This window comes from Monodon monoceros, unplaced genomic scaffold, assembly GCF_005190385.1.
Source record: "Monodon monoceros isolate NGI ecotype Baffin Bay Population unplaced genomic scaffold, NGI_Narwhal_1 Super_Scaffold_10, whole genome shotgun sequence".
NCBI classification, from domain to species: Eukaryota; Metazoa; Chordata; class Mammalia; order Artiodactyla; family Monodontidae; genus Monodon; species Monodon monoceros.
In genome coordinates this window covers 55277448-55300951 of record NW_021703766.1, presented here as the reverse complement: position 1 = coordinate 55300951, position 23504 = coordinate 55277448, and the positions used below count along the sequence as shown (strand labels likewise).

General features: G+C 55.4%; 3 protein-coding genes across 9 annotated transcripts in view; all 3 read right to left on the bottom strand.

Moving 5' to 3' along the window:
- The window catches only part of CCDC106 (coiled-coil domain containing 106), a 4613-nt gene extending 1530 nt beyond the window's left edge, over positions 1 to 3083 (bottom strand). The window contains exons 1-5 of one of the 4 annotated variants that reach the window (XM_029239915.1): positions 3025 to 3083; positions 2309 to 2387; positions 2057 to 2164; positions 1794 to 1970; positions 475 to 687 (exon numbers count right to left, since the gene is read on the bottom strand). In XM_029239915.1, the coding sequence (XP_029095748.1) occupies positions 475 to 687; positions 1794 to 1970; positions 2057 to 2164; positions 2309 to 2342 (532 nt within the window). In that variant the 5' untranslated portion in view covers positions 2343 to 2387; positions 3025 to 3083. The other 3 variants (XM_029239912.1, XM_029239923.1, XM_029239910.1) reach the window with 3 other exon arrangements.
- Positions 3084 to 5092: 2009 nt separating this feature from the next.
- Positions 5093 to 23504, bottom strand: part of ZNF581 (zinc finger protein 581) — a 25359-nt gene continuing 6947 nt past the window's right edge. Inside the window, exons 1-2 of one of the 3 annotated variants that reach the window (XM_029239944.1) lie at positions 11833 to 11954; positions 5093 to 5743 (exon numbers count right to left, since the gene is read on the bottom strand). In XM_029239944.1, coding sequence (XP_029095777.1) covers positions 5131 to 5724 — 594 coding nt within the window. In that variant the 5' untranslated portion in view covers positions 5725 to 5743; positions 11833 to 11954 and the 3' untranslated portion in view covers positions 5093 to 5130. Of the gene's footprint in view, positions 5744 to 6451; positions 6585 to 11832; positions 11955 to 23504 lie in introns of those variants that run through there. The other 2 variants (XM_029239951.1, XM_029239936.1) reach the window with 2 other exon arrangements.
- On the bottom strand, positions 6785 to 11981 carry ZNF580 (zinc finger protein 580). Of its 2 annotated transcripts, XM_029239890.1 has the most exons (3): positions 11833 to 11981; positions 9531 to 9982; positions 6785 to 7746 (listed from the first exon to the last, which is right to left on the bottom strand). In XM_029239890.1, exons 1-3 carry the CDS (start codon positions 11843 to 11845, stop codon positions 7216 to 7218), a joined length of 996 nt encoding a protein of 331 aa, XP_029095723.1. In that variant the 5' UTR covers positions 11846 to 11981; the 3' UTR covers positions 6785 to 7215. The 2 variants fall into 2 exon arrangements, with proteins under 2 accessions (XP_029095723.1, XP_029095729.1); XM_029239896.1 differs by lacking the exon at positions 11833 to 11981 and having other exon boundaries at positions 8964 to 9720.

Below are 23504 nucleotides of genomic sequence, written 5' to 3'. Positions count from 1 at the left end.
GGGGGGGGGGCAGAGAGAGGAAGTGGGAAGGGGAGGCCAGAAGATCAGGAGAACAAAACAGAGAACGAGGAAAAGCAGTGAGAGTTACAAGAGGCGGAAGAAATGTAGACAGGAGTCGGACCAGAGGAAAATCAGAGAAGGCAAGCCCAGGGAGGGGGATGAGGAGGAAAAATGAAGGAGGGAGTGGGTTCAAGGGTGGAGTTCCCAGCCCACCTGGGCCATCGCCCCCTCCCCTGTTACTGACAGGAGCCCAAGGCTCAGGAAGGTCAAGCCCCAGGCGGCGGTGAGGGTGGACACAGATTTAAGGATTGTAAACCTGGACCACACGTGGAGGCCAGGACAGACAACCAGGTCTGGTCTCTTTGCTGATGGGGAGACCAAGGCTTGGGAGGACAAGGGGGAGCTCCTTGGAGGTCACACAGCAAGTCCCCAGCCCAGGGCCCCAGAGACCCCCACCCCCTGTGCTTCGCTTACCCCGCTGCCTCTCTCGGGCCTTGGGCTTCCCGAAGCGCCTCCGGCCAGTGCCCCCTTTCTGCTTCTGCCTTTTCCTCTCCCCGTTACTGCCTTGTGCAGATGCTCCGCTGAGTGAGGAGGCAGCCGACTCGGGGTCTGAGGCCTCGCCCCCAGCCCCGCCTCTGCCGTCCCCCTCAGCCCTCCGGGGCCCAGGCTTCAGCCGGCAGTGGTCCTCTGGAGAGGTGAGAGGAGACACGCGCATGCGTGAACTTCACGAACAGGAGGGAGGGAGGAGGAGTCGGCCAGGTGGGGACCGACAGCACTGTCACACAGTTCCCCAGGAAGGGGTCCCCAAGGAGGGAACAGGCAGGAAGTGCACTGTAGATGCTGAAGTTCCACAAGCAGCTGGGATTTGGGGACAGAGATCCCACATCTCTGCGGGGTGGGGCATGGGCTGAGGATGCTCAACTTGGTGGCAAGAGGTCTGGGGGAGGGGCCCAGTGGACCAAGAGAGTCCCGGGGACCTCGAGAGAGTCTTTGACTTTGTGGGGTTCCCACGGTGGAGGAGGGGTGTTCTGGGGACCCAGTGGGGCCTCTATAAGCGGAGAGGCAGGCAAAGCCTGGGTGGGGGTGGGAGTGCAGACCCAGAGGGAAACCTTAGTCTCTGGGTCTAGTGCGCTGGGAAGGGCAGGCGCCCACCCTCACCCAGACAGAGGAAGCAGCGGGGGTTCTGATGCCGGGCCCTCCGAAGGGTGGGTTTGGAGGTCCAGTGTTGGGGTTACCACCGAGTAAATCCAGAACACCCTGGGCCTGACCATCCTTGGTAGGTTCCCGTCAGCGTGGGTGGATGGTGGGAGGCCCCAGCAACCCAGGCTAGAGGTGGCTCAAGAGCAGAGGGGTCCTCAGTAAAGTAGGTGTTGAAAAAACCCAGGCCTTTTGCCCAGACTTTCAGCTGACTTCACAGAGAGGGAAGCGGAAGCTTTTGAGGGAGCCAGCCAGGGGCTGAACAGCAGGAAGGGGAGAGGAGAGTCTGGATCCACCAAAACACAGCTAAAGATTTGGCAGAGAAAAGCCCTATAAGGGAAGGGGATGGGGCAGTGTTCAGAATACATGGACCAGCAGGGCACAGTGTCCTGTCCAGCAGCAGAAGGACTCAAGCAGGAAGGAAGCTGGGCTTGAAGCCCCAGACATGGCCACAGGTGCAAGGAGAGGGCAAAATGACAGGTCCCCCTGAGCCGCCAGAGGATGAGTGTGGGTGAGAAGGGTCCTGTGTCCCTGAGGAGGGCCGAGCTGGGTGCCGGGGCCCAGGAGTGAGATGGGGAGGGGACTGGCGGCCTCACCTGCATCCATGCGGGCAGAGGAGATGAACTTGTCCAGCTGACACCGCAAGAAGTCCCTCTCCTCCTCCAGGTCCTCAATGCGCTTCTGCAGCCATGAGTTCCTCTCCAGGGCCATGTGCAGCTGGGCCCTAACACCGTTCATCAGGGCCACAGTCGGGGACGCAGCCTCCGGAGGCTCTAGGGACAGCAGAGGACCCTGGTCGACCCCAGGCCTCAGGGCCCTGCACCCCTGCCTGACTCAAGTCCCCCTTCAACCAACTCACCCTCGAAGTTTCCCTGAGAGGGGCTCAGACTGTAAAAGATCTGTGGGTCTAGGTGGGGCGTCTCGTCGAAGGGGATGGAAATCTCGAAGGCCTCATTGTCCTTCTTCACTGGAAAAAAGAGGCCGGGGTCACCCCAGGGAAGTCCCAAGGAGCCTCGGACCAGCCCCCAACCACGCAGCCCTGGAGAAGAAAGGGCAGGGACAACGGGCAGCAGCTGTGGGACCAAGGGTGGAGCAAGGTCCAGTTCCTCACCTGTCCTCCTCCGGCTAATGTTTCGCTCATTCATGGTGCGGCCTCCTGCGGACCCCAGCAGCTGAGAGCCTCAGGGGCACTGGACAGAAACAGCAGCCACAAATGAAGGAACACAGACGGACTCCTCGGGGACATCCCGGGGGAGCTGGGGCTCACGACTGCGGGAGGGCGTGCTGAGGGCCGGGACTCCTGGGTCTCATGGAGGAAGGGACCCAGACCCCTCAGGACTGAGGGAGGACCCCTGGGGTTACAAACTCCTAGACTCTAGAGAACGAGGGTGCTGGAAGAAGAAGGACCGGTGGGGTTGACAGAGCAGGCACATCCTGGCAGAAATAGGACAGAACCTTATCACAGGTCGCCTCGGGGCCAAAGAAGTGAGAGGTGCGGGGGAGGGAGAGTGTGCCCCAACTTCCAGGCAGGGTGGGGGCCCAAGCCACGAGCCGCGCCTCCCCACCCCCGGTCACCCCACGCACTCGCGTGGGCGATCAAGGCGATCGCCCGTTGGGGAGCTGGGCGCGTGCGCAGTGCGGGGGAAGGTCGTGAGTGGGGATGCGCCCCCGCCCCCGCCCTTTGTCCCGCGGGTGGGAGGGGGAGCGACGGTGGCAAGTGGTCTCAGCGGGGGATGCACCTGGCCGCAGGTGCCGACGCGGCCACCACCGCCCCCACGGCCCGCAGGTGCCCGGGGTCGGACTGGCCGGGGCCCCACGCTCACCCACCCGCGCGCGGAATCCGGCCCGAGGACCGACGGCAGCGGCGGCGGCGGCGCCCATGCCCGGCGCCGGGGAGCGTCTGCAAAGAATAACGGGGAGCGGAGGGAAGCGACCGCACACCCGCGGGCAGGGCGGCAGAGGCGGCGAATCTCGGAGCCGGGCGATGGGAAAGGCAGGGACGCCAGGACCGCCCGATGCGCCAGTTGGCGTGCCTCCTCCAGGAGTCCCCGGCCCCAGATGAAGCCGGCCGTTTGCGGCGGAGGCCGGGGCCGCACTTGCGCGATGGCCCCTTGCAGCGCACCCCCGCCCTTGGCGAAGCCTGGGCAGGGAACGTCACGAATTTCCCAATTCCTGGAGAGCTGGTAGCTCCGGGGGTCCCCAGGGGTGGGGGAGTGGGGGGCGACGGCGCGCCGAGTCCGGCCCGGGAGAGGCGGGGAAATATAGGAAACAGCCGGGAAAGTTGAAGCACAGGGAGGATCCCCTTAAGAGATACCCTGGGAACTGGCCGGTGTGGACCCCTGCAACCCGCTCCGCTCCTTCGCTCCTTCATCTCCCACTGGGCTTCAGCACAGCCAGACCCCAGGGTTCCCAGGATCATGGGGTAGGGAGAGTTACTCCTCCCCGAAAATAAAGGCCTAGAAACCACTCCCCACCCCTGCACCATCACCCCCGTGTTGTTAAGAGCCGGCTTTGGAACATTCAGACCTAGATTCCAGTCCTGGCCGCTCCTTCACAGCCTCAGTCTACCTGTAAAGTGGGGAGATTATAATCCCTTTTAGGTTTGTTGTGTGTATATAGGATGATATGACACGCAGAACGCTCAACTCAGCGCCTGACCGCAGTGAGAGCTCAAGACAGGGCACTGTTACTGTTATCTGAAGTTAGATGGTGGGAAGCTCTTTCCCTCTCTGGGAAGTAGAGACAATTTTTTCCTCCACCCAAAAAGAGGTCGGAAGAAGAAATGAGGCCCAGCACAGTGCCTGGCACAAATCCGACACGCAAGGAAAATTCATTGAGAAGCCAGATGTTTATTCAGCTTCTGGCCCAGCTCCACCTGCCTCTCCTCCCATTCTCAGGTAGCTTCCATGCTCTGGAATTTCTGCCAGCCCTTATGAGAGTCGTGCTTTAACCCTGCAGCAGGAGAACCTAAATGTCTGTGCCACCTAGAAAGTGTCACTCTCTCCTCCTACCCACTTCACACTACGGATAAATTGCAGCCTCAGTCAAAACGTCCAGGGGGAGGCACCTGCCCTAGATCGGTGTTTTTCAAACTACAGGTTCATGCGCAGATAATATGGTAGAATGAAATCTGGAATTGGCAGTCTTAAAAAAAAAAAAAAAAGTAGATGGAAAAAAACAGAGATCTGCACATGGCAGAGGTAACTACTGTTAAACCTTTGTTTTGCATATATTGTGTATCTATACGGGGTTGCCATATAAAATGTTTCTTACAATGGATCGTGGTTTTAAAAAAAAGAAATATTTAAAAACTTTCGGCCTATATGACACAGGTGGTCAGGAGCCAAGCTAGGACGAACCCCAGTGCAGGCCAACCTTCCCAGGCAAGCCAAGGCCCAAGTGGGCCAGGCACTCGCTCAGTCTCTGTGCTAGGCAGTCGGCAGAGACACGGTCCCCCAAAACCTCACACGCTCAAAGTGGAACCCGTGTTTAGTGAGTGTCCAGTCTCAGACCCTGGCTGGGGAGTGGGAAGCAGGTCTGGGGCCCCTTCCCCCAGCATCGCAGGGGGGCCTCAGCAAGATGCTGCAGATTCCTGATGGCCCCCAACCATGGGTTTCCAGGCCCGAAAATTTCAACACACAGCACTCTGCTCCCTACCCCTCCAGTCAGGGCTCAGCCGTGGACTCGCTGATGTCTCTGAGGTTAGAGGACTTCACTCTGTAAACGTGAGGTCTTTTTCCCATCCTTATCTCCAAAACACTGAGGACCCGAAGATTACTCCTCAAGGCAGGGCTCAGCCTCCCCACGGGGGGGTCCTGTGTTTGTGTCCAGGGCCCCCGCAGCCCAGCCTCTGGCGTTCCCGGCTGTCTGAGGGCGACGGGAGTCCACGCTCCCCATGAATCCCATGGTACCTGAGGTACCCCGCAGCCTGGCTCAGGGATGCTTCCACCGAGCGTGCTTCTGCAGCGTGTTCTGCTCCATAAATCGGCGTGGACAGTGCGGGCACTGGTAGGGGCGCTCCCCGGAGTGGACCCGGCTGTGCTGGGCCAGCTCGCCCGCCTCTCGGAAGCGGCGAGGGCAGAGCGGGCAGCCGTGGGGCCGCCCGCCACCTGCCCGGTGAATGGAATGGTGCCGCGCCAGGTGGCTGGCCCGCTTGAATGCCTTCCCGCAGGTATCACACTCAAAGGGCTTGACCTCCGAGTGGGTGATGCTGTGTCGCTGAAGGTAAGACATGTACTCGAAGACCCGGGAGCACACTGGGCAGCTGTAGCACTTTTTCTGAGCCGAAGCCCCATCGGGTCCGGACTCTCTCTGAGACTCCTCGTCCACCAGCACGGTGTACGGGACGCCCTGGGTGTCTATGAGCAGGTAGTGGTTGGGCCTCGAAGGGGACGAAGTCTGGGGACATCCTGTGGAAGAGGAAGGTCCGGGTTCTGGGGACCCGCCTGTCCGAGGGGGAGGCGCCTCCATGGCCTCAGCGGAGGGAAGCGCCAGGGGCTGGAGGCAGGGGGACGGCAGCACCAGCATCCGGAGGGGTGACTGAGGCCTGGTGGAGGGGAGAGAGGATGAGAAGGTTACAGTAGAGGAGGGAAGCTCAGCCCCACGGGCTCTGTTCTCCCCTCTCTATGTAACCTACTCAGGAATTCTGCAACCCCCATCCCCCATCTCCTCTCCAGTCCTTCGGCCCTGAACTCTGTGACCCTCTGTAAGGCTCCTACGCACCCCCTCCTTGAAAAACCTCTCCGATTCTGTTCCACCACCGACTGTACGCACAGGCTCTCTTTATCTATCCGCTTTGTGCCCCCCTCAGGTCACAGGTTGCTCGCAGGCCCCACCTAATAGACCTCCAGGCCTCTCCCTTGTCCACGCCACTGATCCCAGTCTGGGTGTCAGTCCATCCTACATATTCCACCAAGAAGCATTTCCTACCCCCTCTATATGCACTCAGGCCTTCTCACATGGGCTGTCACGTTGGGAACCCCATGTCCTAACCCGCCCACCTCCCCTCGCCCGGCTACCTGCAGGTTCTCTCCAGTCCGCGCCCATCCACCCCCCAGTCCTGGCAGTGTCCCAGCGCTCTCTAGGGTTCCACCAGCGGCCCGGGCCTTCAGGCCTCTCTACGCAAGTTCTCGGCAGCGCCCCCTCCGAGCCGTCGGAACAGCCCCTCCCCGCCCAGCGCACAGGTACCCGCTCACCCGGCCCCGCCCCTCCCTACGGCCCGCTCCGGCTCCCTCCCGCCTCCCGGCCCCCGTACCCGGTGCAGCAGCCTCTCGGGTCCGGGCGACTCCGGAACGGCCCCGGGCTACTCCCGTGGTTGCAGATGGCGGCGGGTCGGTGGCTTCAGGGTATCCCCCAAGAGCTGGCGGCGCCGGGTAAGGGGAGAGAAGACCAGGGTAAAGAGAAGAGGGTCCAGGGGAGGGCGGTGGGGGCGGGGGCGCCTGGGCCATCAGGAAACGGCTCCGGCCAGAAACACAGGCCGAGATGAAGGTTCCCAGGTGCTTATGGTCCCGTTTCCATCCCCCAACCCCGCTGCCTGCTTCACCCCGTCCGCCCCCACCGCTCCCATACGCAAATAAGAGCCCTAAAATGGAGTGCGGAATGTTTATTGAGTAAAGGGTGAGGGTGGTGGGTGGAAATGGGGCGACACAGAAATAAGGCAGACCGTGCCCGTGCTCTTTTGTCAAATCTTCCACGCAGACAACAGTTCACCACTTCGGGGCGGACAACCAGGGCTCAGAGAGGTTACGCCGCTTGCAAAGGCTCACACAGCACAGTTGGGCGGAAAAAGGGCTCCGACTGGCTCCCAGGCACTGGGAGGGGCAACGACTTGGTCTACATCACACAGCTAGAGAGGGAGGGAGGGAAGGAATGTTTCTCCCTTTAGATAGTTGGGGAAACTGAGGCCCAGGGTAAGGCAGTAACCTCAGCGGAGTAAGGGAATGTGTGTGGGAGTGACGCTGTGTGGGTCAGACGTGGTGGCCCAGAGAGGGGCCGGTCAGCACAGGCCGGGTCTGGAACTTAGTGGAGGCGCACGTGCTGCGCCAGCTCTGCTGCGTCCTGGAAGCGGCGTGGGCAGAGCGGGCAGGTGTGCGGTGGGCCGGCGCGGGCACGGTGCGTGGCACGGTGCCGCGACAGGTGGCTGGAACGCTTGAAGGCCTTGCCGCAGGCGCCGCACGTGAAGGGCTTGAGGTCCGAGTGCGACACGCGGTGGCTCTGCAGCCGCAGAGGGCTGGCAAAGACCCGGGCGCACTCAGGGCAGCTGTAGCCCTTGCGAGGGCCTGGCTCTCCCGTTGGTGCCTCGCACTGTGGCGGGCCCCGGGGCTCCTCCTCCAACTGCACCGTGTACGTGTAGGGGACCCCGTTGGCGTCGATGAGCAGGTGGCGGCCCAGCCGCGGGGGTCGAGGCCCCGCCGCCGAGGAAGGAGTGGAGGAAGGGCCTTCCGTCTTGGGGAAAGGGGGAGCCTTGGGGGGCGGCGGGTCCATGGTCTCCGGAGAGGAGGACCGAGGGTGGGGTGGCCGCGGCGGCAGCAGGAGCATCTGGAGCGGCAGCTGGGAGCGGCGGAGGGGAGAGAAATTAAAATCGCCACTTCCTGGGGAGAGTGTACCAATTCTCACTGCTTGTTACCCTCTCTGTACCACTGACCTACCTTCCCTACAAAAAAAGAAACTGCTTCTAGGCCAGATTGCTCTACTTGCATCAAGCAGCTTCAGGGGCTTCTACAACTAAGCTCAGCATCTCAGGGCCCCGACCTGCCTCTCCTCCCGGGTCCTCCTCTCATCCCCCAGCTGGACCAGAGGGCTTCACCCAGCCACTTCCCTCCTCCTCCACCCCAAAAGCCAATCAATTTCCAACTCTATTTCCCCCTTTACATCTTCATAGCCTCTTTCATGTCACGCCAGGGCTCTTGCCTCCAGAATTTCTCTAATGGGTCGCTTCCTCTTCTTCCCAGCCCCAGCTCAGGTTGCATCCTCTCCCCCCAGGACCACCGCAGCAGCCTTTCTTTGGCCTCCAGACCCTCCTAGATCTCCATCCCCACTAGGTTCCCTGGAAGGCCTCCCATCTCTGGATACAGCTGTAGCCTCTCTTAATTTCCTCTCTAGGTACATCCCCGGAGCCCCACTAACCCAATTCCCCACTTTTCACCCAGGGCTCCTCTATCCTGTTCCTACATTCAGCACCTTAAGGTTTCAACATCCTCTCCCATTACCTAACCTGTCCTCGAAATTTCAGGTATGCCTACCTAGGACGCCTCAACTGCCGGCCTTCTACGTAGCCCACGGCCCATGAACTTTGCCACCTGCTACATGTCCACCCAAGGGTCCCTCTCTCTCCCCAGCCCTTAGGTATAAGCCACTGACATCTTTGCTGTTCCTCTCTATACCCCTCGGGGCCTCCTCTCACTCCCCGTGACACACACCAGGGCCCCCGAGTCCCTCTCCCAAGCCCCCTTCTCCCTCTCTTCTTCATGCATCTGGCATCTTTATGTCCCCATTCCTATCCCTGCTGTACCAGCACAGCGCCTCCACCCCACTTCTCTGCTCCGCTTCCTTCTGTAACCCCAGAGCCCCTGTGTCCCCCTTTCCACTACGCCCCCAGGAACCCCTCGCTCCCGCACTCCCTCCTGCCTGTCCCCCGAGCCCCGGCTCCTTCCCCGCCGTGCCTCAGCCCCACCCCCACCCCCGTTATCACCAGCCCCCTCCCCCAGCCCTGCCCGGCCTCACGCCGTCCCGGAGCCAAGCTCCTCCCTCCATCCCGGCCCCCGTACCCGGTACAGTGGCTTCTCGGGTCCGGAGGAGCAAGCCGAGGTCCCGAGCGGCCCGGGCTTCCCCTCGCGAGTGCCGGTGGCGGCGGGACCGAGGCTTGGGGGAGCTCCGGGCCGGCGGCGCCGGGGACGCGGGCGCGGGGGGCGCGGGGGCGCGAGGGGCGGCGGCGTCCCTGGGAAAGGGCGCCGACTGGAAACGCGCGCGCCTCAAGGAAGGTTCCGCCGCCCCAGAGCCCGCCGCTCTGACGGCCCGCTTTTTTTGAGTATCTAGGGATCGCGAGAAAGGAGAGGGGCCGAGCGCGCGGGAATCACACAGCCCGCCCCCTGCCCCCCGCTCCCTTCCCATCCCCTACGGGGACAGTTCATTCTCTGGGACAGAGACTGATTAGTAGACGAGACTAGGCGAGGCTGTCTTTGCCCGAAGTCCCACAAGGAACGGACGCGCCCAATCCGTCCTCTTCCCACTGGCCGACCCGCCTGCATCCCCTTCCAAACGAGGCAGAGAGCGGGAAGAGGGAAGTTTCTGTCGGCTGGGCAAGTGGGGAGACCGCGGTGCAGACAGGGCCAAACCTTGCCAGATGCAGAGGTGGGCAAGAGTGGCTCTTCCCATCGAGGAAGGGGGAGACTGAGGCGCAAGGAGCAGCAGCGACAGTGTCTGGGTGGTGTCGGCACAAAGCGCGGTAGGCCCGATGCCCCCGCGCGCAGAGAGGAAACCGAGGTCCGGCGGCCGCGTCCTGGTGCAGGAGCGCGTTGACCAGAGAGAGGCAGGGCAGCCAGGCCAGATCCGGAACCTAGTGCGGCGGTCGGCGCCAGGCCGCGCCGGGTGGCCGGAGCGCTGGAAGGCCTGGGGCACGCGGCGCACGCGGAAGGTTGGAACGTCGAGTGCAGCGCCGGGCGGCGCCCGCAGCTCGTCCTCCAGCTGCGCGGTGAACTAGTAGCGAATGCTGCGCGTGTCCACGAGCAGGTCGTGGCGCCGGGGGAACCAGAGGGGGGCGGCCGCTGCAGCTGGGGAGGGGAGGCAGCTGGGGGCACAGAAGGGAGAGAACCGGCGTTACGGTCGCGCCCAGACCAAGGACCCCGGCTTGGCCAGAGGTGAGTCCGAGAAAGCTGCCGAAAAGAACTTCCTGGGATGATGAAAAAGTTCTATGATCTGCGCGTTGTCCACTGGGACAGCCACTAGCCGCGTGAGGCTATTGCTCATTAGAAATGTGGCTAGGGCTTGAGGACCTGAGTTTTAAATGGTATTTCATTTCTCTTAATTTAAATCTAAATAGCCACAGGTGGCTAACCGCTGCCCACCTTACGGTACAGCTCCTAAACCACCCTCAACCAGTTGCAAACTGGAGACCCGCGGGCCAGAGAGGGCACAGTTATATTTGGTTTGGATCACAGATATGTCTTAGTGTTTTACTGGGCAATATTTAAAAAGCCAGAAGATGCACACACACATTGCCAGCTATTGAAAAAAGTCTCTAGATGGGGCAACAGTAAACTGAAACTGATGAAGCATTCTCAGAAAACCTTCAAGAAACCTCCAGTGACCCAACAACCGTGATCTTAGGCTTCAATTAAAGAGCCTCCAGAACTGTGCTGTCCTAAAGGGCAGCCGCCGGCCACAGACAGGTCTTAAGCATTTGGCATGTGTCCGGTCTGAACTGAAATGTGTCATAAATGCAAGACACCTAAAAGATTCTGAAGACTGAGTATGAAAAGAGTGTAAAGTATCTCATGAATGACTTTTATGTTGATAACATTTAGAAATGGTACTCTGGGTATACTGACTGGGTTAAGTATGTTATTAAATTAATTTCAGCTGTTCCTCTTCACTTTTTAAAGCACGGCTCTCTACTGGAAACTGTTGTCCTAGAGGTTCTTCCTCTTTTGTAATTTTATGGGGTGGGGGGCAGTAGGGAGAGTAGAAACATGAACTGAAAGGGTGTGCGCGGTTTAAAGGGGTAACTACACCTTCTGTCTACACCAGGCTTCTCAACTTTGGCACTACTGACATTTTGGGGCTGGATCATTCTTTGTTGTGGGGGGCGGTCCTGTGCACTGTAGGATATGGAGCAGCATCCCTGGCCTCCACGCTTCAGATGCCAGGAGCACCGTCTCTCACCCCTCAATCTCACTCCACCCTAGCTGTGACAAGAGACTTGGCCAAATGTCCCCCAAGGGGGCAACATAGATCCTGGGCTCCACACACAACTACCACAGGAGTCTCCCACCCAGATCCCTTTCTTGAGTTTCAGACCCATGAAACTTGCTTTGTCCATGAGAGCCACGCCCAGCCCAGCCCAGCCCAGCCCAGCCCAGCCCAGCCCAGCCCAGCCCGAACTCTGGAAATAATGACAAGGACCAACGTTTATTGGGCCCTTCCTATGGTGCCAGCCATCGCTAAATGCACTGAACCCTCAGAGCAGACCCAGGAGGGAGGTGCCATGCGGATGCCTATTTTATAGATGAGGAAACAGAAGCTCCGAGAGGTCACGTGATTGGGACTGAGGTCACACATCCGCTGGACAGCATGTGCTTCTAACTGACCGAGTCAGAGCTCATGGCCACTGTCTGCAAGCACCTCATGCTTCTCCCCAACCCACTGCCGCCACCGGCCCAGCTCACCATGACAGCCTCCCCCCCCACCCCCACCCCCACCCCGCCCCGTCCCTTCTCTCTATGGCAACACTGCAGCAGTATAATTACGCTAACCCACAGAATCATGTCATCACCTGACCTAAAACCCTCCTTGCTGCACTTGGAATAAAACTCAGAAGCTGCCACCACCACAGTGCCGCCCAGCCCACCTGGCCCACTTCCAGGGCCTTTGCTGTTCTGCCCTCTGGAATACTCCTCCCAGCCCCTCACAAGGACACACCCTTTCTGGCCATTCAGGTCTCAACTCGAGTAATCCTTCGTCACTGAAGCGCGGCTGCTGGTTGTGTCAGAGCTCAAGCTGGTGAGCAGGTGAGGCCCTGCTCCGTCTGGTCAGGCCGTTCCCTCCGCATCTCGTACTGCAGTCCGTAGTGGTCTTGCTCGTTTTTGGATCTGCTACTTTAGTGCCTGCTTTTCCCGCTCTGTCCTAGGCAACATTCTACCCTCAGAACCTAGCAAAGGTCTGGGGAGAGGGTAGGGGCTCGGTTCAGTATTGGTTGAATGAATGAATTCAGTCACCCCGTCCAAAGGTAAAGCATCTCCCCCCACCAAAACAAAAAGCCTTGCTTCTCTCCTGGGACAGGATCATAATTAAGCCCCACATCCACACCAGTCTGGAAGCTCTAACATCCTCATCCCGCCCCCCCCCCCCACTTCTACACTCCCCAAAGCCAGAAGGCACCAAGTTCTATCCCTCCCTCATCCTGAATGTTCCCCTCTGCTCCCCAAGCCCCAGCTCTGGCCCCTTCTTCCTGCGCAGGGCCCCTGCACCAGCCTTCTCCCTGCTATCTTGGCCCCCAGTACTGCCCCCGCTCTCCTTGACACTCTTCTCACAGCTGTCTCATATGTAACCTCTGCACAAAATCTTGTCACGGCCCCCATGACCCTCAGGATCAAGTCCCCAGGTTCCTCAGCCTGGGATTTGAAGCCCTTCATGAGGTGGCCCAGCCAATCCACCTCATCCCAGCCCCACATGGCATCTCACAGTCCCCTAATGGGACCTAGGGACGTGGCCCTAGGAAAGCACTCCAGCCAATAACTCACACCGCAGAGGAAAGGCTCCCACCTCACTTGTGTTCCAGCCCCACCCCTGCAATTAAAAAAGAATCAAAACTAACTAACGTTATCTGCACCTGTCTCAGCAGGCACCACGAGTTGCTGTAAAGAAGTGATGGAGCAGTTGGTGCTACCTTCGTATTAGGTGAGTTTGCAGCTCACCTGATAAGGATGTTTCATTCTATCCCATCTTACAGATTGGGAAACTGAGTTCCAGAATGGGATGGTGATCTAACTCAGGCTATAGACAGAGGCTGTGGCACAGTCAGGAATTCAGCAAGAGACTCCTGCTTCTCACCCCTGGCCAGGATGGCTGGGAAACACAAGCCATTCCCTATTTCAGGATGAGGAAACTGAGGCCCAGAGAGGCAGCCTCAGGTCACACAGCAAGTAAACAGTGAGGCCAAAACCCCAGCCTCTACCTTCTGTACCAGAAACAAGAGATTCTATGGAGCCCCTGCAGTCTCTCCATGGTCCAGGAAATTCCTTCCAGCCAAGTGGTCCAGAACGTGCTGCGCCTGCTGCCCGGCATCCTGAAAACGCCAGAACACAGCGGGCAGGTGTGTGCCCAACCCAACCGGAGCTGGCGTATGAAGCGATACCTCGCCGGGGCGCTTGAAGGCCTTGCCACAGACGAAGGGCCGGAGTTCTGAGTGGGAGATGCTGTAGCTCCTGCGGTGCAGGCAGCTCTTGAAGACCTGAAAACGCTGGGGACAACTGAAGCCTTGCGCGGGGGGTGGGTGTTGGGCTTCAGCCAGGGGGCCTCCTCCGTGTGCACATATAGGGAACACCATTCCCGTCAGTGAGCAGGTGACGGTCCCTGAGAGGCGGGCTGAGGCCTCGGGATGGGGATGGCGGGGGTGGAGGAAGAGGAGGGGGCCGGCTTAGGGGCGGGGACCACCCTAGGGAGGGAAAGGCCCATGGCCTCCAGAGAGATTCAGGGTCAAGGTACACTTTGGGAGGCTGAGGGGAGGACAGACGGGCGAGTAGATGAAGTTCTTTCTCCGGAACTCACCAGCTCAAAGCCTCTCCATCCCGCGCCCGCGAGTCTAAGCAGCGAGTGACCCAGCGTACGCACCGCTCGGGCCTCTCCGGTCGCCCGGAGCTCAGCGCCTACCTCCCGGCGCCGGCTCGCGGTGCGGAGGTCTCTCGGGTCCGAGCGCGGTGGGAAGCGGCTCGAGGGGCGGCCCCAGGATGTCCGCCGCGCGGGGTGGTGGACTCGGAGAGCCCGGAGACGGCTCCCACTCCTGCCTCCGTCTCGGCCAGACGCGGCCCCAGAAATCCGCCCCGGCGGGAAACAAACACCCGCGAACAATGGTTCCGGGAGTCTGCCCGCCTGACTTCTCTGCAATAAGGCGGAGAAAAGCCAATATAAAGTCATTGGCGACGTGGTAGATACAGAGGGAGGGAAGACAAAAGGGATGGCTTTTTGTCCGAAAAGTTGTGACTTTTCTTTAAAAGTCACTTTATCTATGGTTTCCCTGGCAGTCCAGTGGTTAAGACTCAGCCTTCCAATGGAGGGGGTGCGGGTTTGAGTTGGATCCCTGGTCTGGGAGCTAGGATCCCACATGACCGGCAGCCAAAAAACCAAAACATAAACAACAGAAGCAATATTGTAACAAACTCAATAAAGACTTTAAAAAAAAAGTTCCACATTAAACAAAAAAGTCACTTTATCCTTCTGGGCTGGAGAAGAAACTAGTCGTCCTAAAATAAATACTTTCTTCAATAGGAAAGAAAATAGACCGTCTACCTACAAATAGGAACAGAAACCAGAAAGGGCTAGTGACTGGTCGGCTGCTACACAGCAAAGACAAAGAGCCAGAATTATTCAGCCGGTGGGACAGCTGAGGAAACCCAGGCCTTGTGATTTAATGTGTTACATGGCAAGAAAATGGAGTCAGGTATCATTCTCCGTGTTGGTGGTAAAACCAAGGCCAGAGAGGGGTAGTCACCGGCCCTGGGTCACACAGCTAGTCGGGGCTGCCTTGTATGATGCCAGTCCCTCCACAGAACTGGAGTGGTGGAGGGAAGTGACACCCGGGTCTAGAGAACACCTGAACTCCTGGCCTCAGTCTCCACAGCCAGCCAGGAAGTCCTGCCGTGATGAATACACCAGGATGCATTGGGCCACCCCCTGGAAAGTGGTCAACCCATCCCAGGTGGGTTAGCCGGTGCTGGCTGCGGTGGCTGGAGCACTTGAATGCCTTCCCACAGGGGCCACACACTTAGGGGCAGAGTTCCGAGTGCAGGACACGATGCTACCTGAGGTAAAACAGGCTCTTACACGTTTGTAAGCACATGGGGCAGAAGTGTGATGGGAGCTGGCCCATCTCTTTTTGCATCACCCTGAGCTGCTTCCTCAAGCCACAGTAGGATGTGTGTGGTGATCAGTAAGTGACCGCTTGAGCTTGCGAGCACAGGTAAGGACAAAATAGGTGACTAAGTTTGAGATGCATCCCGGGACATTCCCAGTTTTAAAACTGAGAGGAAGAAACAAAGAAGAACCAGACAAGAAGACAGATGTCTCAGCAGATTTGGCAAATTGCTACCATCTGGCCGCTGACAGGGAGGAGAGAATTCATCCCTAGTTTTTAAATGGGTTATTGAGGCCAGAGAGTGAACCCACCAGTCACAAAGCCCACACGGTGCAGTTAAAACCCAGGGTCCCTGCCTCTTGGGTAAGGCTAAAGGGGAAAAGGAGACCAGTAATGGCCCTGGGAGGTGAGGGCATCTTTCTTGCTACTTTCTCCTGCTTCCCCTGCCACCCATAGACTTGCAGCACACCCCAAGGCTGGAGATCATTCAGTCTTAACAAGAATAGCCCAGAAAAGGGTGTTGTCTTGCCCACTAGAGATGCCAGGGTCTAGCTCTGCAACCATCATCTCTCAAGCTGGACGCTGGCAACTTGGGAAAGATTCCCAGCACGTGGCTCCCCAAAGGCATCAGTTTTGTGCCCGTATTAGGAGGAGACTCAGTCTGCCCTAATACACCAGGACATGCTGAGCCAGGTCCCTGGCAAGCCTGACCAGCCGGGGGCAGAAGGAGCAGGTACAGGGAGCCCAGTAGATGAGCGGAGGCAGGCAAAGACTGCTGGAACATTGGAAGGCCTTGCCACAAGTCTGAGATGAAGCCCCAGATGACCGGATGTGAGAGGCCATAGGCCTTGAGACAGACAGCATTCTGGAAGCCCTGTAGGCACTCGGGACAGCTGTACGCTGCGCAAAACTTCGTGCTTGTCATTGGGCTTCTCCATTCGCACTGTGTGTGTGTAGGTGTATTGTATGCCCATCCGGCCAGAGGCTGAAGGCCCAGAGAAAGAGGAGGAGGAAGGGCCAACTTGTGGCTTGTGGGAGGAGCACCTGACTGGGGCGGGGGAACCCACAGTTGATGAGAAAAAAGTCATGGTCATCCTTTTTTGGGGGGGGGGGGGGGCACGTTGCGCAGCATGCGGAATCTTAGTTCCCTGACCAGGGATCGAACCTGCGCCCCCTGCAGTGGAAGCACGGAGTCTTAACCACTGGACCGCCGGGGAAGTCCGAGTCATGGTCATCCCTGAATCAGAGGAGCAGCTAAAGGAAGGAAAAACTGCATTGACTGAAGGTGCAGAGAGGTAAGCTAAGGGTTGAGATGACCAGAGGACCTCTCTGCATCCCCCAATCTTTGCTTACCTACGTCATCCTCCACCCCCTACTCCTTAAACCCCTCATCTCTCCAAGGGGCTGGGGGACTTTTCATGGGCCTCTCTCCATGTGCCCAAACCCTAGACTTTCTAACTTTACCACATCTCCATGCTCCTGGGATTTGCACAGGCCTCTTGCATCTATCAATCGATTCCTATGATGTGCACTCAGAGTCGTCTCACATGCCCCAGAATCTGTGGGACCCATGCTTTACTATATTGTCCTCCGTCTCTTCTTTCAAACCCCTGGTGGGCAGGGTGTCCTTTTCCTTTGTCTCCATTTCTCCCCATCAGGGTATCACTCTTCTCTTCTAGGACCTCCCCCAAACTCCCCGGGTTTCTTCTTCTGCCCAGATCCAAGATTTCTTCCTTTCATGCTGGTCCTGCGACACCATTAAGTGTTTCCATCCGCCCGGAAAGAAGTCTCTCGCCTCCAGAGTCTGTATTCGACCCACTCCACCACCTCCCCACCATCCCTTTCCGAAGCCCACCAAGGCCTCCCTGGTTTCTGCCTTTTCTCTGTCCCCGAGGGGTCCTCCGACACGAACCTCCTTGATCCTCCCCAATCGTCCCCGCAATGGGTCAGTCGGGTCCGGTCTTTGACACACACACACACACACACACACACACACACACACACACACACACGGCTGCCCACCCGTCCTCGTGCTCCTGGACCCCTCCTCCAGGCATGGCCTTTGCTGTCCGTGAGTTATGAGGAGAGGCCTCCCGAGAGTCTGATCCCGGGATGCAGGAGGCGAAGAGATTAAACCTTCCGGGAGCCCTAAGTGGAGCCATAGCGCTCCGACCAGCCAGGAGAGGGATGGGGTTCACAAGAAAGCCTTCCGGCCAGAAACACAAACCCTCAAAGGAAGAATTCCAAGTGCCTTCTGTTCCGCTGGCCTGAATCTCTGTCATTCATTCAACAAATATTTGTTTAGTGTTTCCCATACGCCAGCTTCCGGGGGTAAAAACATGAACCAACCAGACTGAGGTAGTCCCTGCCTTTCTCTACCTTAGAGGCAACAAATGTTATCTGTATTGCACACCTGCTGCGACAAGGAACTCTCCTAAGCCTCCTGGGGGCGACAGAGACCAAAATATTGAAACGTCTGCCCCCACCTTAGCACCTGGGAGAAGCAGGTAGGGATGACATTCACGAGACAAGCTCAACGACGGACAGCGTCCCTAAAGAATCTGACTGAGCCCGAGAGGAGGACTTCAAACGAGAAGCTGTCTCAAATTCAGTCCTAGTGCTTCGCAGATGATGAAACTGAGGCCCAGAGAGGTTACGTGAGACGCTGATGGTCCCAGAGCAAGGGGGTGCCAGAGCCAGGATTACATCCTAAATCCTAAAGCGCGGAGATCTTTACACTTTCTCATCCCAATATCTTCATTTTGGACTTCCCTGGCGGTCCAGTGGTTAAGACTCCGTGCTTCCCTGGTCGGAGCACTAAGATCCCGCTTGCTGCGCTGTGCAAACAAAAAAACTCTAATATCTTCATTATGGGGAAATTGTTCTATGGCCCTCGAGAGTTACAGGATTGAAGCTAAAAGAAGTTTAGGGAAAGAGTTGCCTGAGTGTGAAACAGCCCTCAAGGCTAGCTGTAGATGCTGGCAAGGGAAAACCAGAAGGCTGGGCTTCCAAGCTCCCACCCGCAAGGAGCCCTGTAAAGTCATGAAGAGCCCCTTCTTGCCTCAGTACAGACTGTCTAGAAGGATTAGGCATTCCATGTGGATTTCATAGCAAACACCAGATGTTAATGAGGCAGCTTAGAAACAGTAGGGTTCCAATTCTGGTCGAGAGGCTTGTGGGATCTTAGCTCCCCGACCAGGGATTGAACCCAGGTCCAAGGCAGTGAAAGCACCGAGCCCTAACCACTGGTCCACCAGGGAAGTCCCTTCTCCAGGGAAATCTGAAGAACATTGTGTGACACCAGTCCCTGTTTGGTGACTCAGTTTCCCCATCTGTCACGGAGAGGCCACCATTCTTTGTTTTTCCTTTTAATTTTATTTTTCTATATCAAGATGTAAGTTATGATGGAAGAAATTTTCATACGTTGAGGTACGGGGAAGTCCTTCTGGCTGATACATGATTTGACTTGAACTTTATGCTAACCAGAACAGCCTGTCTTATGGCCTGTCAAATGTACACTGCACAGCTGCGTTAACCATTAAAGAAAAGAACGCATTTAAAATCAAAATGGGGGGAGGGGGTGAACTGGGAGATTGGGATTGACATATATACACCACTATGTCTAAAATAGATAACTAATGAGAACCTACTGTATAGCACAGGGAACTCTACTCAATGGTCTGTGGTGACCCAGATGGAAAGGGAATCTAAAAAAGAGTGGATATATGTATACGTATGACTGATTCACTTTGCTGTACAGCAAGAAACTAACACAACATTGTAAAGCAACTATACTCCAATAAAAATTAATTTAAAAGATAAATAAGTGAAAGGAAAAAAAATCAAAATGGAGTCACCATGGTTCAGGCATCCAAAATGAAGCTGGGTGGCCATTGTAGATGTGGTTTCAGACACGTTCCTGCAACACTGAGAACTTGAATCTTCTGAACTGCATCAGACTCAAGGCCAGCACCGGCCATTCTCAAAACAGTATTTGTTAGTAGTGGCCAGCTACCACCTTACAGCACATCTCCACTTGGCCTAATCCTATTTCAAGCGCTCAATACCGATGCATGGCTGGTGACTACCATACTGGACAGACAAATCTAGAGGAGGCCAACTAACAAACAGGCAGCTACAATGTAAGGTCGTAAGTGCAATGACAGGGCACTCCAGGGGGCCAGAAGGGGCTCAGGACCCAACTGGGGGAGGAGTATAGAACTGGAAAGTTTGGGAATTCCCTAGCCGTCCAGTGGTTAGGACTCCACGCTTCCACTGCAAGGGGCATGGGCTCATCGCTGGTCAGGGAACTAAGATCCCGCAAGCTGTGCAGTGCGGCCAAAAAACTAAAAGAAAAATAATTGGAAAGTTTTCCTGGAGGTGACACCTGAGTTCAGTCTTGGAGGACAAGAGAGTTAGCCAGCACAGAAAACAGCCCAACTATTCTTCTTTCAGAGTGACTAAGCATCATGTGCCCAGCCAGGGACGATGCTGACTGGAGACAACAAAGACCAGACTGAAGAACATGGGAGTTTGTGCTGCAGGCATCACAGGTGAGTCTGGAGCTAGTCAGGGAACTATCATGTGAGGGCTTCACAGGCATTCCGGTGGAACTGGCAGCCTGAAGGGGTGCCTCACCCAGCCTGGGAGCCTGAGGTAGGCAGGAGTCAGAGGTTGCTTTCTGGAGGAAATAAGGCCTGAAAAAATGGCCAGGATCCCCCAGGAAAGGTTACTCTGGGCAGCAAGACCAGCCTAAGACCTGGCGCCTGGAGAAATGAAAGTGTGAGTGTTTCAATGGGGGTGAGACACACGTTGTGTGTCTCAGATGATGAGAGAGGAGGCTGGAGAGCTTGGTGGGCACTACAACATGCAGGGCTTCCAACTCCAGGCAGAGGAGTTGGGATTTTTGTCTTGCGGTAAGCCCTCTTGCCGTGGAAGGATTTTGAGCTGGGAAAGGACAAGATTAGTTCCAAATTTTTGAAAGGTCTGTTTGGTTATGTTGGTGGGCTAGAGAGTGGAAGCTGGGGGACTATGGAACAGTCTGGTGCTGAAATCTACATGAGGAAGAACGAGGTTTGAGCTACGGAAGGGGCGGTGGGGATTGAGAAATCCCTCCAAAATCTTGGTGTTAATGCTCAAATGCCTCATTTTAATGCCCTCAAGAATTTCAGAGCTGCAGAAAGGAGTCAACATGCGAAAATATATTAGAATTACTTCCCACGTGTTACATACTGTCCGTGCAAAGACATTATTATGCTAGGTACTTTCATACGTGATTTTATTTAATTTCTCTAAAAGGTTAATCCGTTCAGTTTTCAGTGAGAAAACTGAGATGCAGAGAGGGAGTTCATTGCTCAAGGGCACGGTGGTAGTGACTAAGCGAGACGCGGAGGCCCAACACCCCACACCACACGCCAAAACCCCCAACCCTTGACCAGAGAGTCTTTTCTTTTGCGTCTTTAGTTCCCACCTTCGGAGGCCAACTCTCTTCCCCACACCTCCCTCCATTTCCCCCACCCCCCCCCCCCCCCCCCCGGCCCTTCTAGCCCAGGCCAGCCTCTCTATGGTTCCCCCTCCCACCCCTCTACCCACACGCTGCCTCTCGTTTGCCTCCCACCCTGGCCCCTCTATCCACCGCCAACCTCTCTATGGTCCCCCTTCTCTCTAGTTCTGTACTTATCGGCTCCTCCTCTAAACTCCACAATATCGGCCATCAGCCCCCCCACCCCTCGCTCAATACCGATGCATGCTGCCTCTGAGCTGCCTCTCTGGTCAGGCCGAGCAGAAACGGCTGCCAATGGAGAAGTGCTTTTAGGGAAGGCCCTGAAAAGGAGGGACTCCTCACTTCTAAACCCTGCGCTAAAGCGGCCCATTTCAGGCCCTTTGCGAAAATGCTCTGGCTGGAAACACGAGGCCCAGAGAGGAAGGATCCAATTTGCACTTGGGTCCACCTCTAATAAGTGGGATCCCAAAAGGATCACTGTCTATAGGAGTTTCCTGTCTCTCCTTTCATTTTTGTTCCGACGGTGTCAGAGACAGACAAGGAAATCGGGGAATGCCCGCCTCCTTACACAGGCTGGGGAAAATGAGGCCAAGAATGGGGAAGGAACTTGCTCAAAACTAGTCAACCAGGAACCAAATGGGAATCAAGCCAGGGTCTCCTGGTTCCCAGTTCCCAGAACCTCAGTGGTTTTTCTGTTTTAAAATAGGTGAAGTAGATAGTAACAGCAAGGCTCCTAAAACAGGCATGCAGGACCATCACATCCAGGTTCCAGTCTGATTCCCGACCCGATCTACAAGGATTCTCCTTAACACATAGCAAAGCAGATGTAATTCCTTCCTTCAAAAGTAGTTAAGCATAACTGCAGAGGTGGATTCACCATTAAGCTAGTGAATCTTAAGCTTCCAAGGCTTCTCACTTGCACAAGGCTTTCCCTGGGTAGTGAGTGTTGACAATTCAAAGAGTACTTAAGATTACTCACTGCTTAAAAAAAAAACAAAAAACTTGCACCTAAATGTCCAGCGACAGATGAATGGCTAAAGAAGATGGGCCATGTATATATAATGGAATATTACTCAGCCATAAAAAAGAATGAAATAATGCCATTTGCAGCAACATGGATGGACCTAGAGATGATCATATTAAATGAAGTCAGACAGAGAAAGACATATATCATATGATATCACTTATATGTGGAATCTAAAATATGATACATATGAATTTATATACAAAACAGAAAAACATCCCTCAGACATAGAAAACAAGCTTATGGTTACCAAAGGGGAAAGATGTAGGGGGAGAGGGATAAATTAGGAGCTTGGGATCAACATATACACACTACTATATATAAAATAGATAACCAACAAGGACCTACTGTATAGCACAGGGAACTCTACTCCATATTGTGTAATAACCTATAAGGGAAAAGAATCTGAAAAAGAATATATATATATCCAAATCACTGTGCTGTACAACTGAAACTAACACAACATTGTAAATCAATTATGCTTCAACTTAAACAGTTTTTTAAACTATAAATAACATTGAAAAAAAACTTGCAACACTCTGCAACCTTAAATTCATAGGTGAAGGAATCTTGCTTAGAATTTTCCCAAACTTGACAACAATACTAAAATAACTGTGAATCTGAAATTAAAGTTTCTTAAGTTAATAGTAAAGAAATGTTTTGATCAATCACATTACAGGAAAGATCAGATAATCTTTCTATTCTATCTACAGAAAATGATATTATAATATTGTTGTTATATAAAAAGCCAATCAAAGAAAATAGAGGGAAAGCATTATAGAGCTGAGTCAGGTAGTAAACTAATTAAAATGCTATCTATATGTGTTTTTCAATTTGGGGGGTTGTGCGTGGCAACTGTCACCTTTTGAATTTCGTAATTGGTTGCAACTTATTTTCTCATGCTAAATAAATGTTCTCTTGTATACCTCTTTTTTTGTATTTAAAATTTTGTATTTCTAAGCTGTACAAAGTTCACACCCTACAAAACCTGGATCTGACCCTGCTCCGACACTCAGTGTGTTCTCAATAAACACTAGTGGGACTTCCCTGGTGACACAGTGGTTAAGAATCTGCCTGCCAATGCAGGGGACATGGGTTCGAGCCCTGGTCCAGGAAGATTCCACATGCCATGGAGCACCTAAGGCCGTGCGCCACAACTACTGAGCCTACGCTCTAGAGCCCGCGAGCCACAACTACTGAAGCTCGCACGCCTAGAGCCCGTGCTCCGCAACAAGAGGAGCCACCGCAGTGAGAAGCCCGCGCACTGCAACAGAGTAGCCCCCGCTGGCCACAGCAAAGATCGTGCGCAGCAACAGAGACTCAACACAGCCAAAAAAAAATCAATTAATTAATTAATTAATTATTTTTAAAAAGAAATGTTTGTTGAATTAGTGAACACATAAACCATTTTAAAATAAATAAATAAATAAACACACACTAGTTATTATTGTCAGTATTATTGTAATCTGCAGACCCAATAGGAAGGCTTGCGGATGATCTACAATTTAAGGATGACTGTTGGCTTATGACTTCAGACAGCCATAGTCACCATCTTCTTATTCATCCACACACTTATGTATTGATTCATTAATTCAATACACGGCTGCTGAATACCTGTATTCAGTACTGAATGCCCAGACACGAGTGTGGGTGCTGGAGACGCAGCAGGAAATTATACAGACGTGGTCTCTGCCTTCAGGGAGCTTACAGTCTGATAAGAATTGTCCATGGGATTGATTTGATGTTTTCAAAAATCAGACTTAAAAAGTCGTCTAGGGCTTCCCTGGTGGCGCAGTGGTCGGGAGTCTGCCTGCCGATGCAGGGGACGCGGGTTCGTGCCCCGGTCTGGGAAGATCCCACATGCCGCGGAGAGGCTGGGCCCATGAGCCATGGCCGCTGAGCCTGCGCGTCCGGAGCCTGTGCTCCGCAACGGGAGAGGCCACAACACTGAGAGGCCCGCGTACCGCAAAAAAAAAAAAAAAAAAAAAAAAAGT

What these genes read in the sequence shown, in the direction of transcription:
- ZNF580 (XM_029239890.1), bottom strand. An exon ending in CCACCTCTGCATCTGGCAAG is followed by an intron (nt 7,747 to 9,530) that starts GTTTGGCCCTGT and finishes CGCCGCTCCCAG; the next exon opens with CTGCCGCTCCAGATGCTCCT.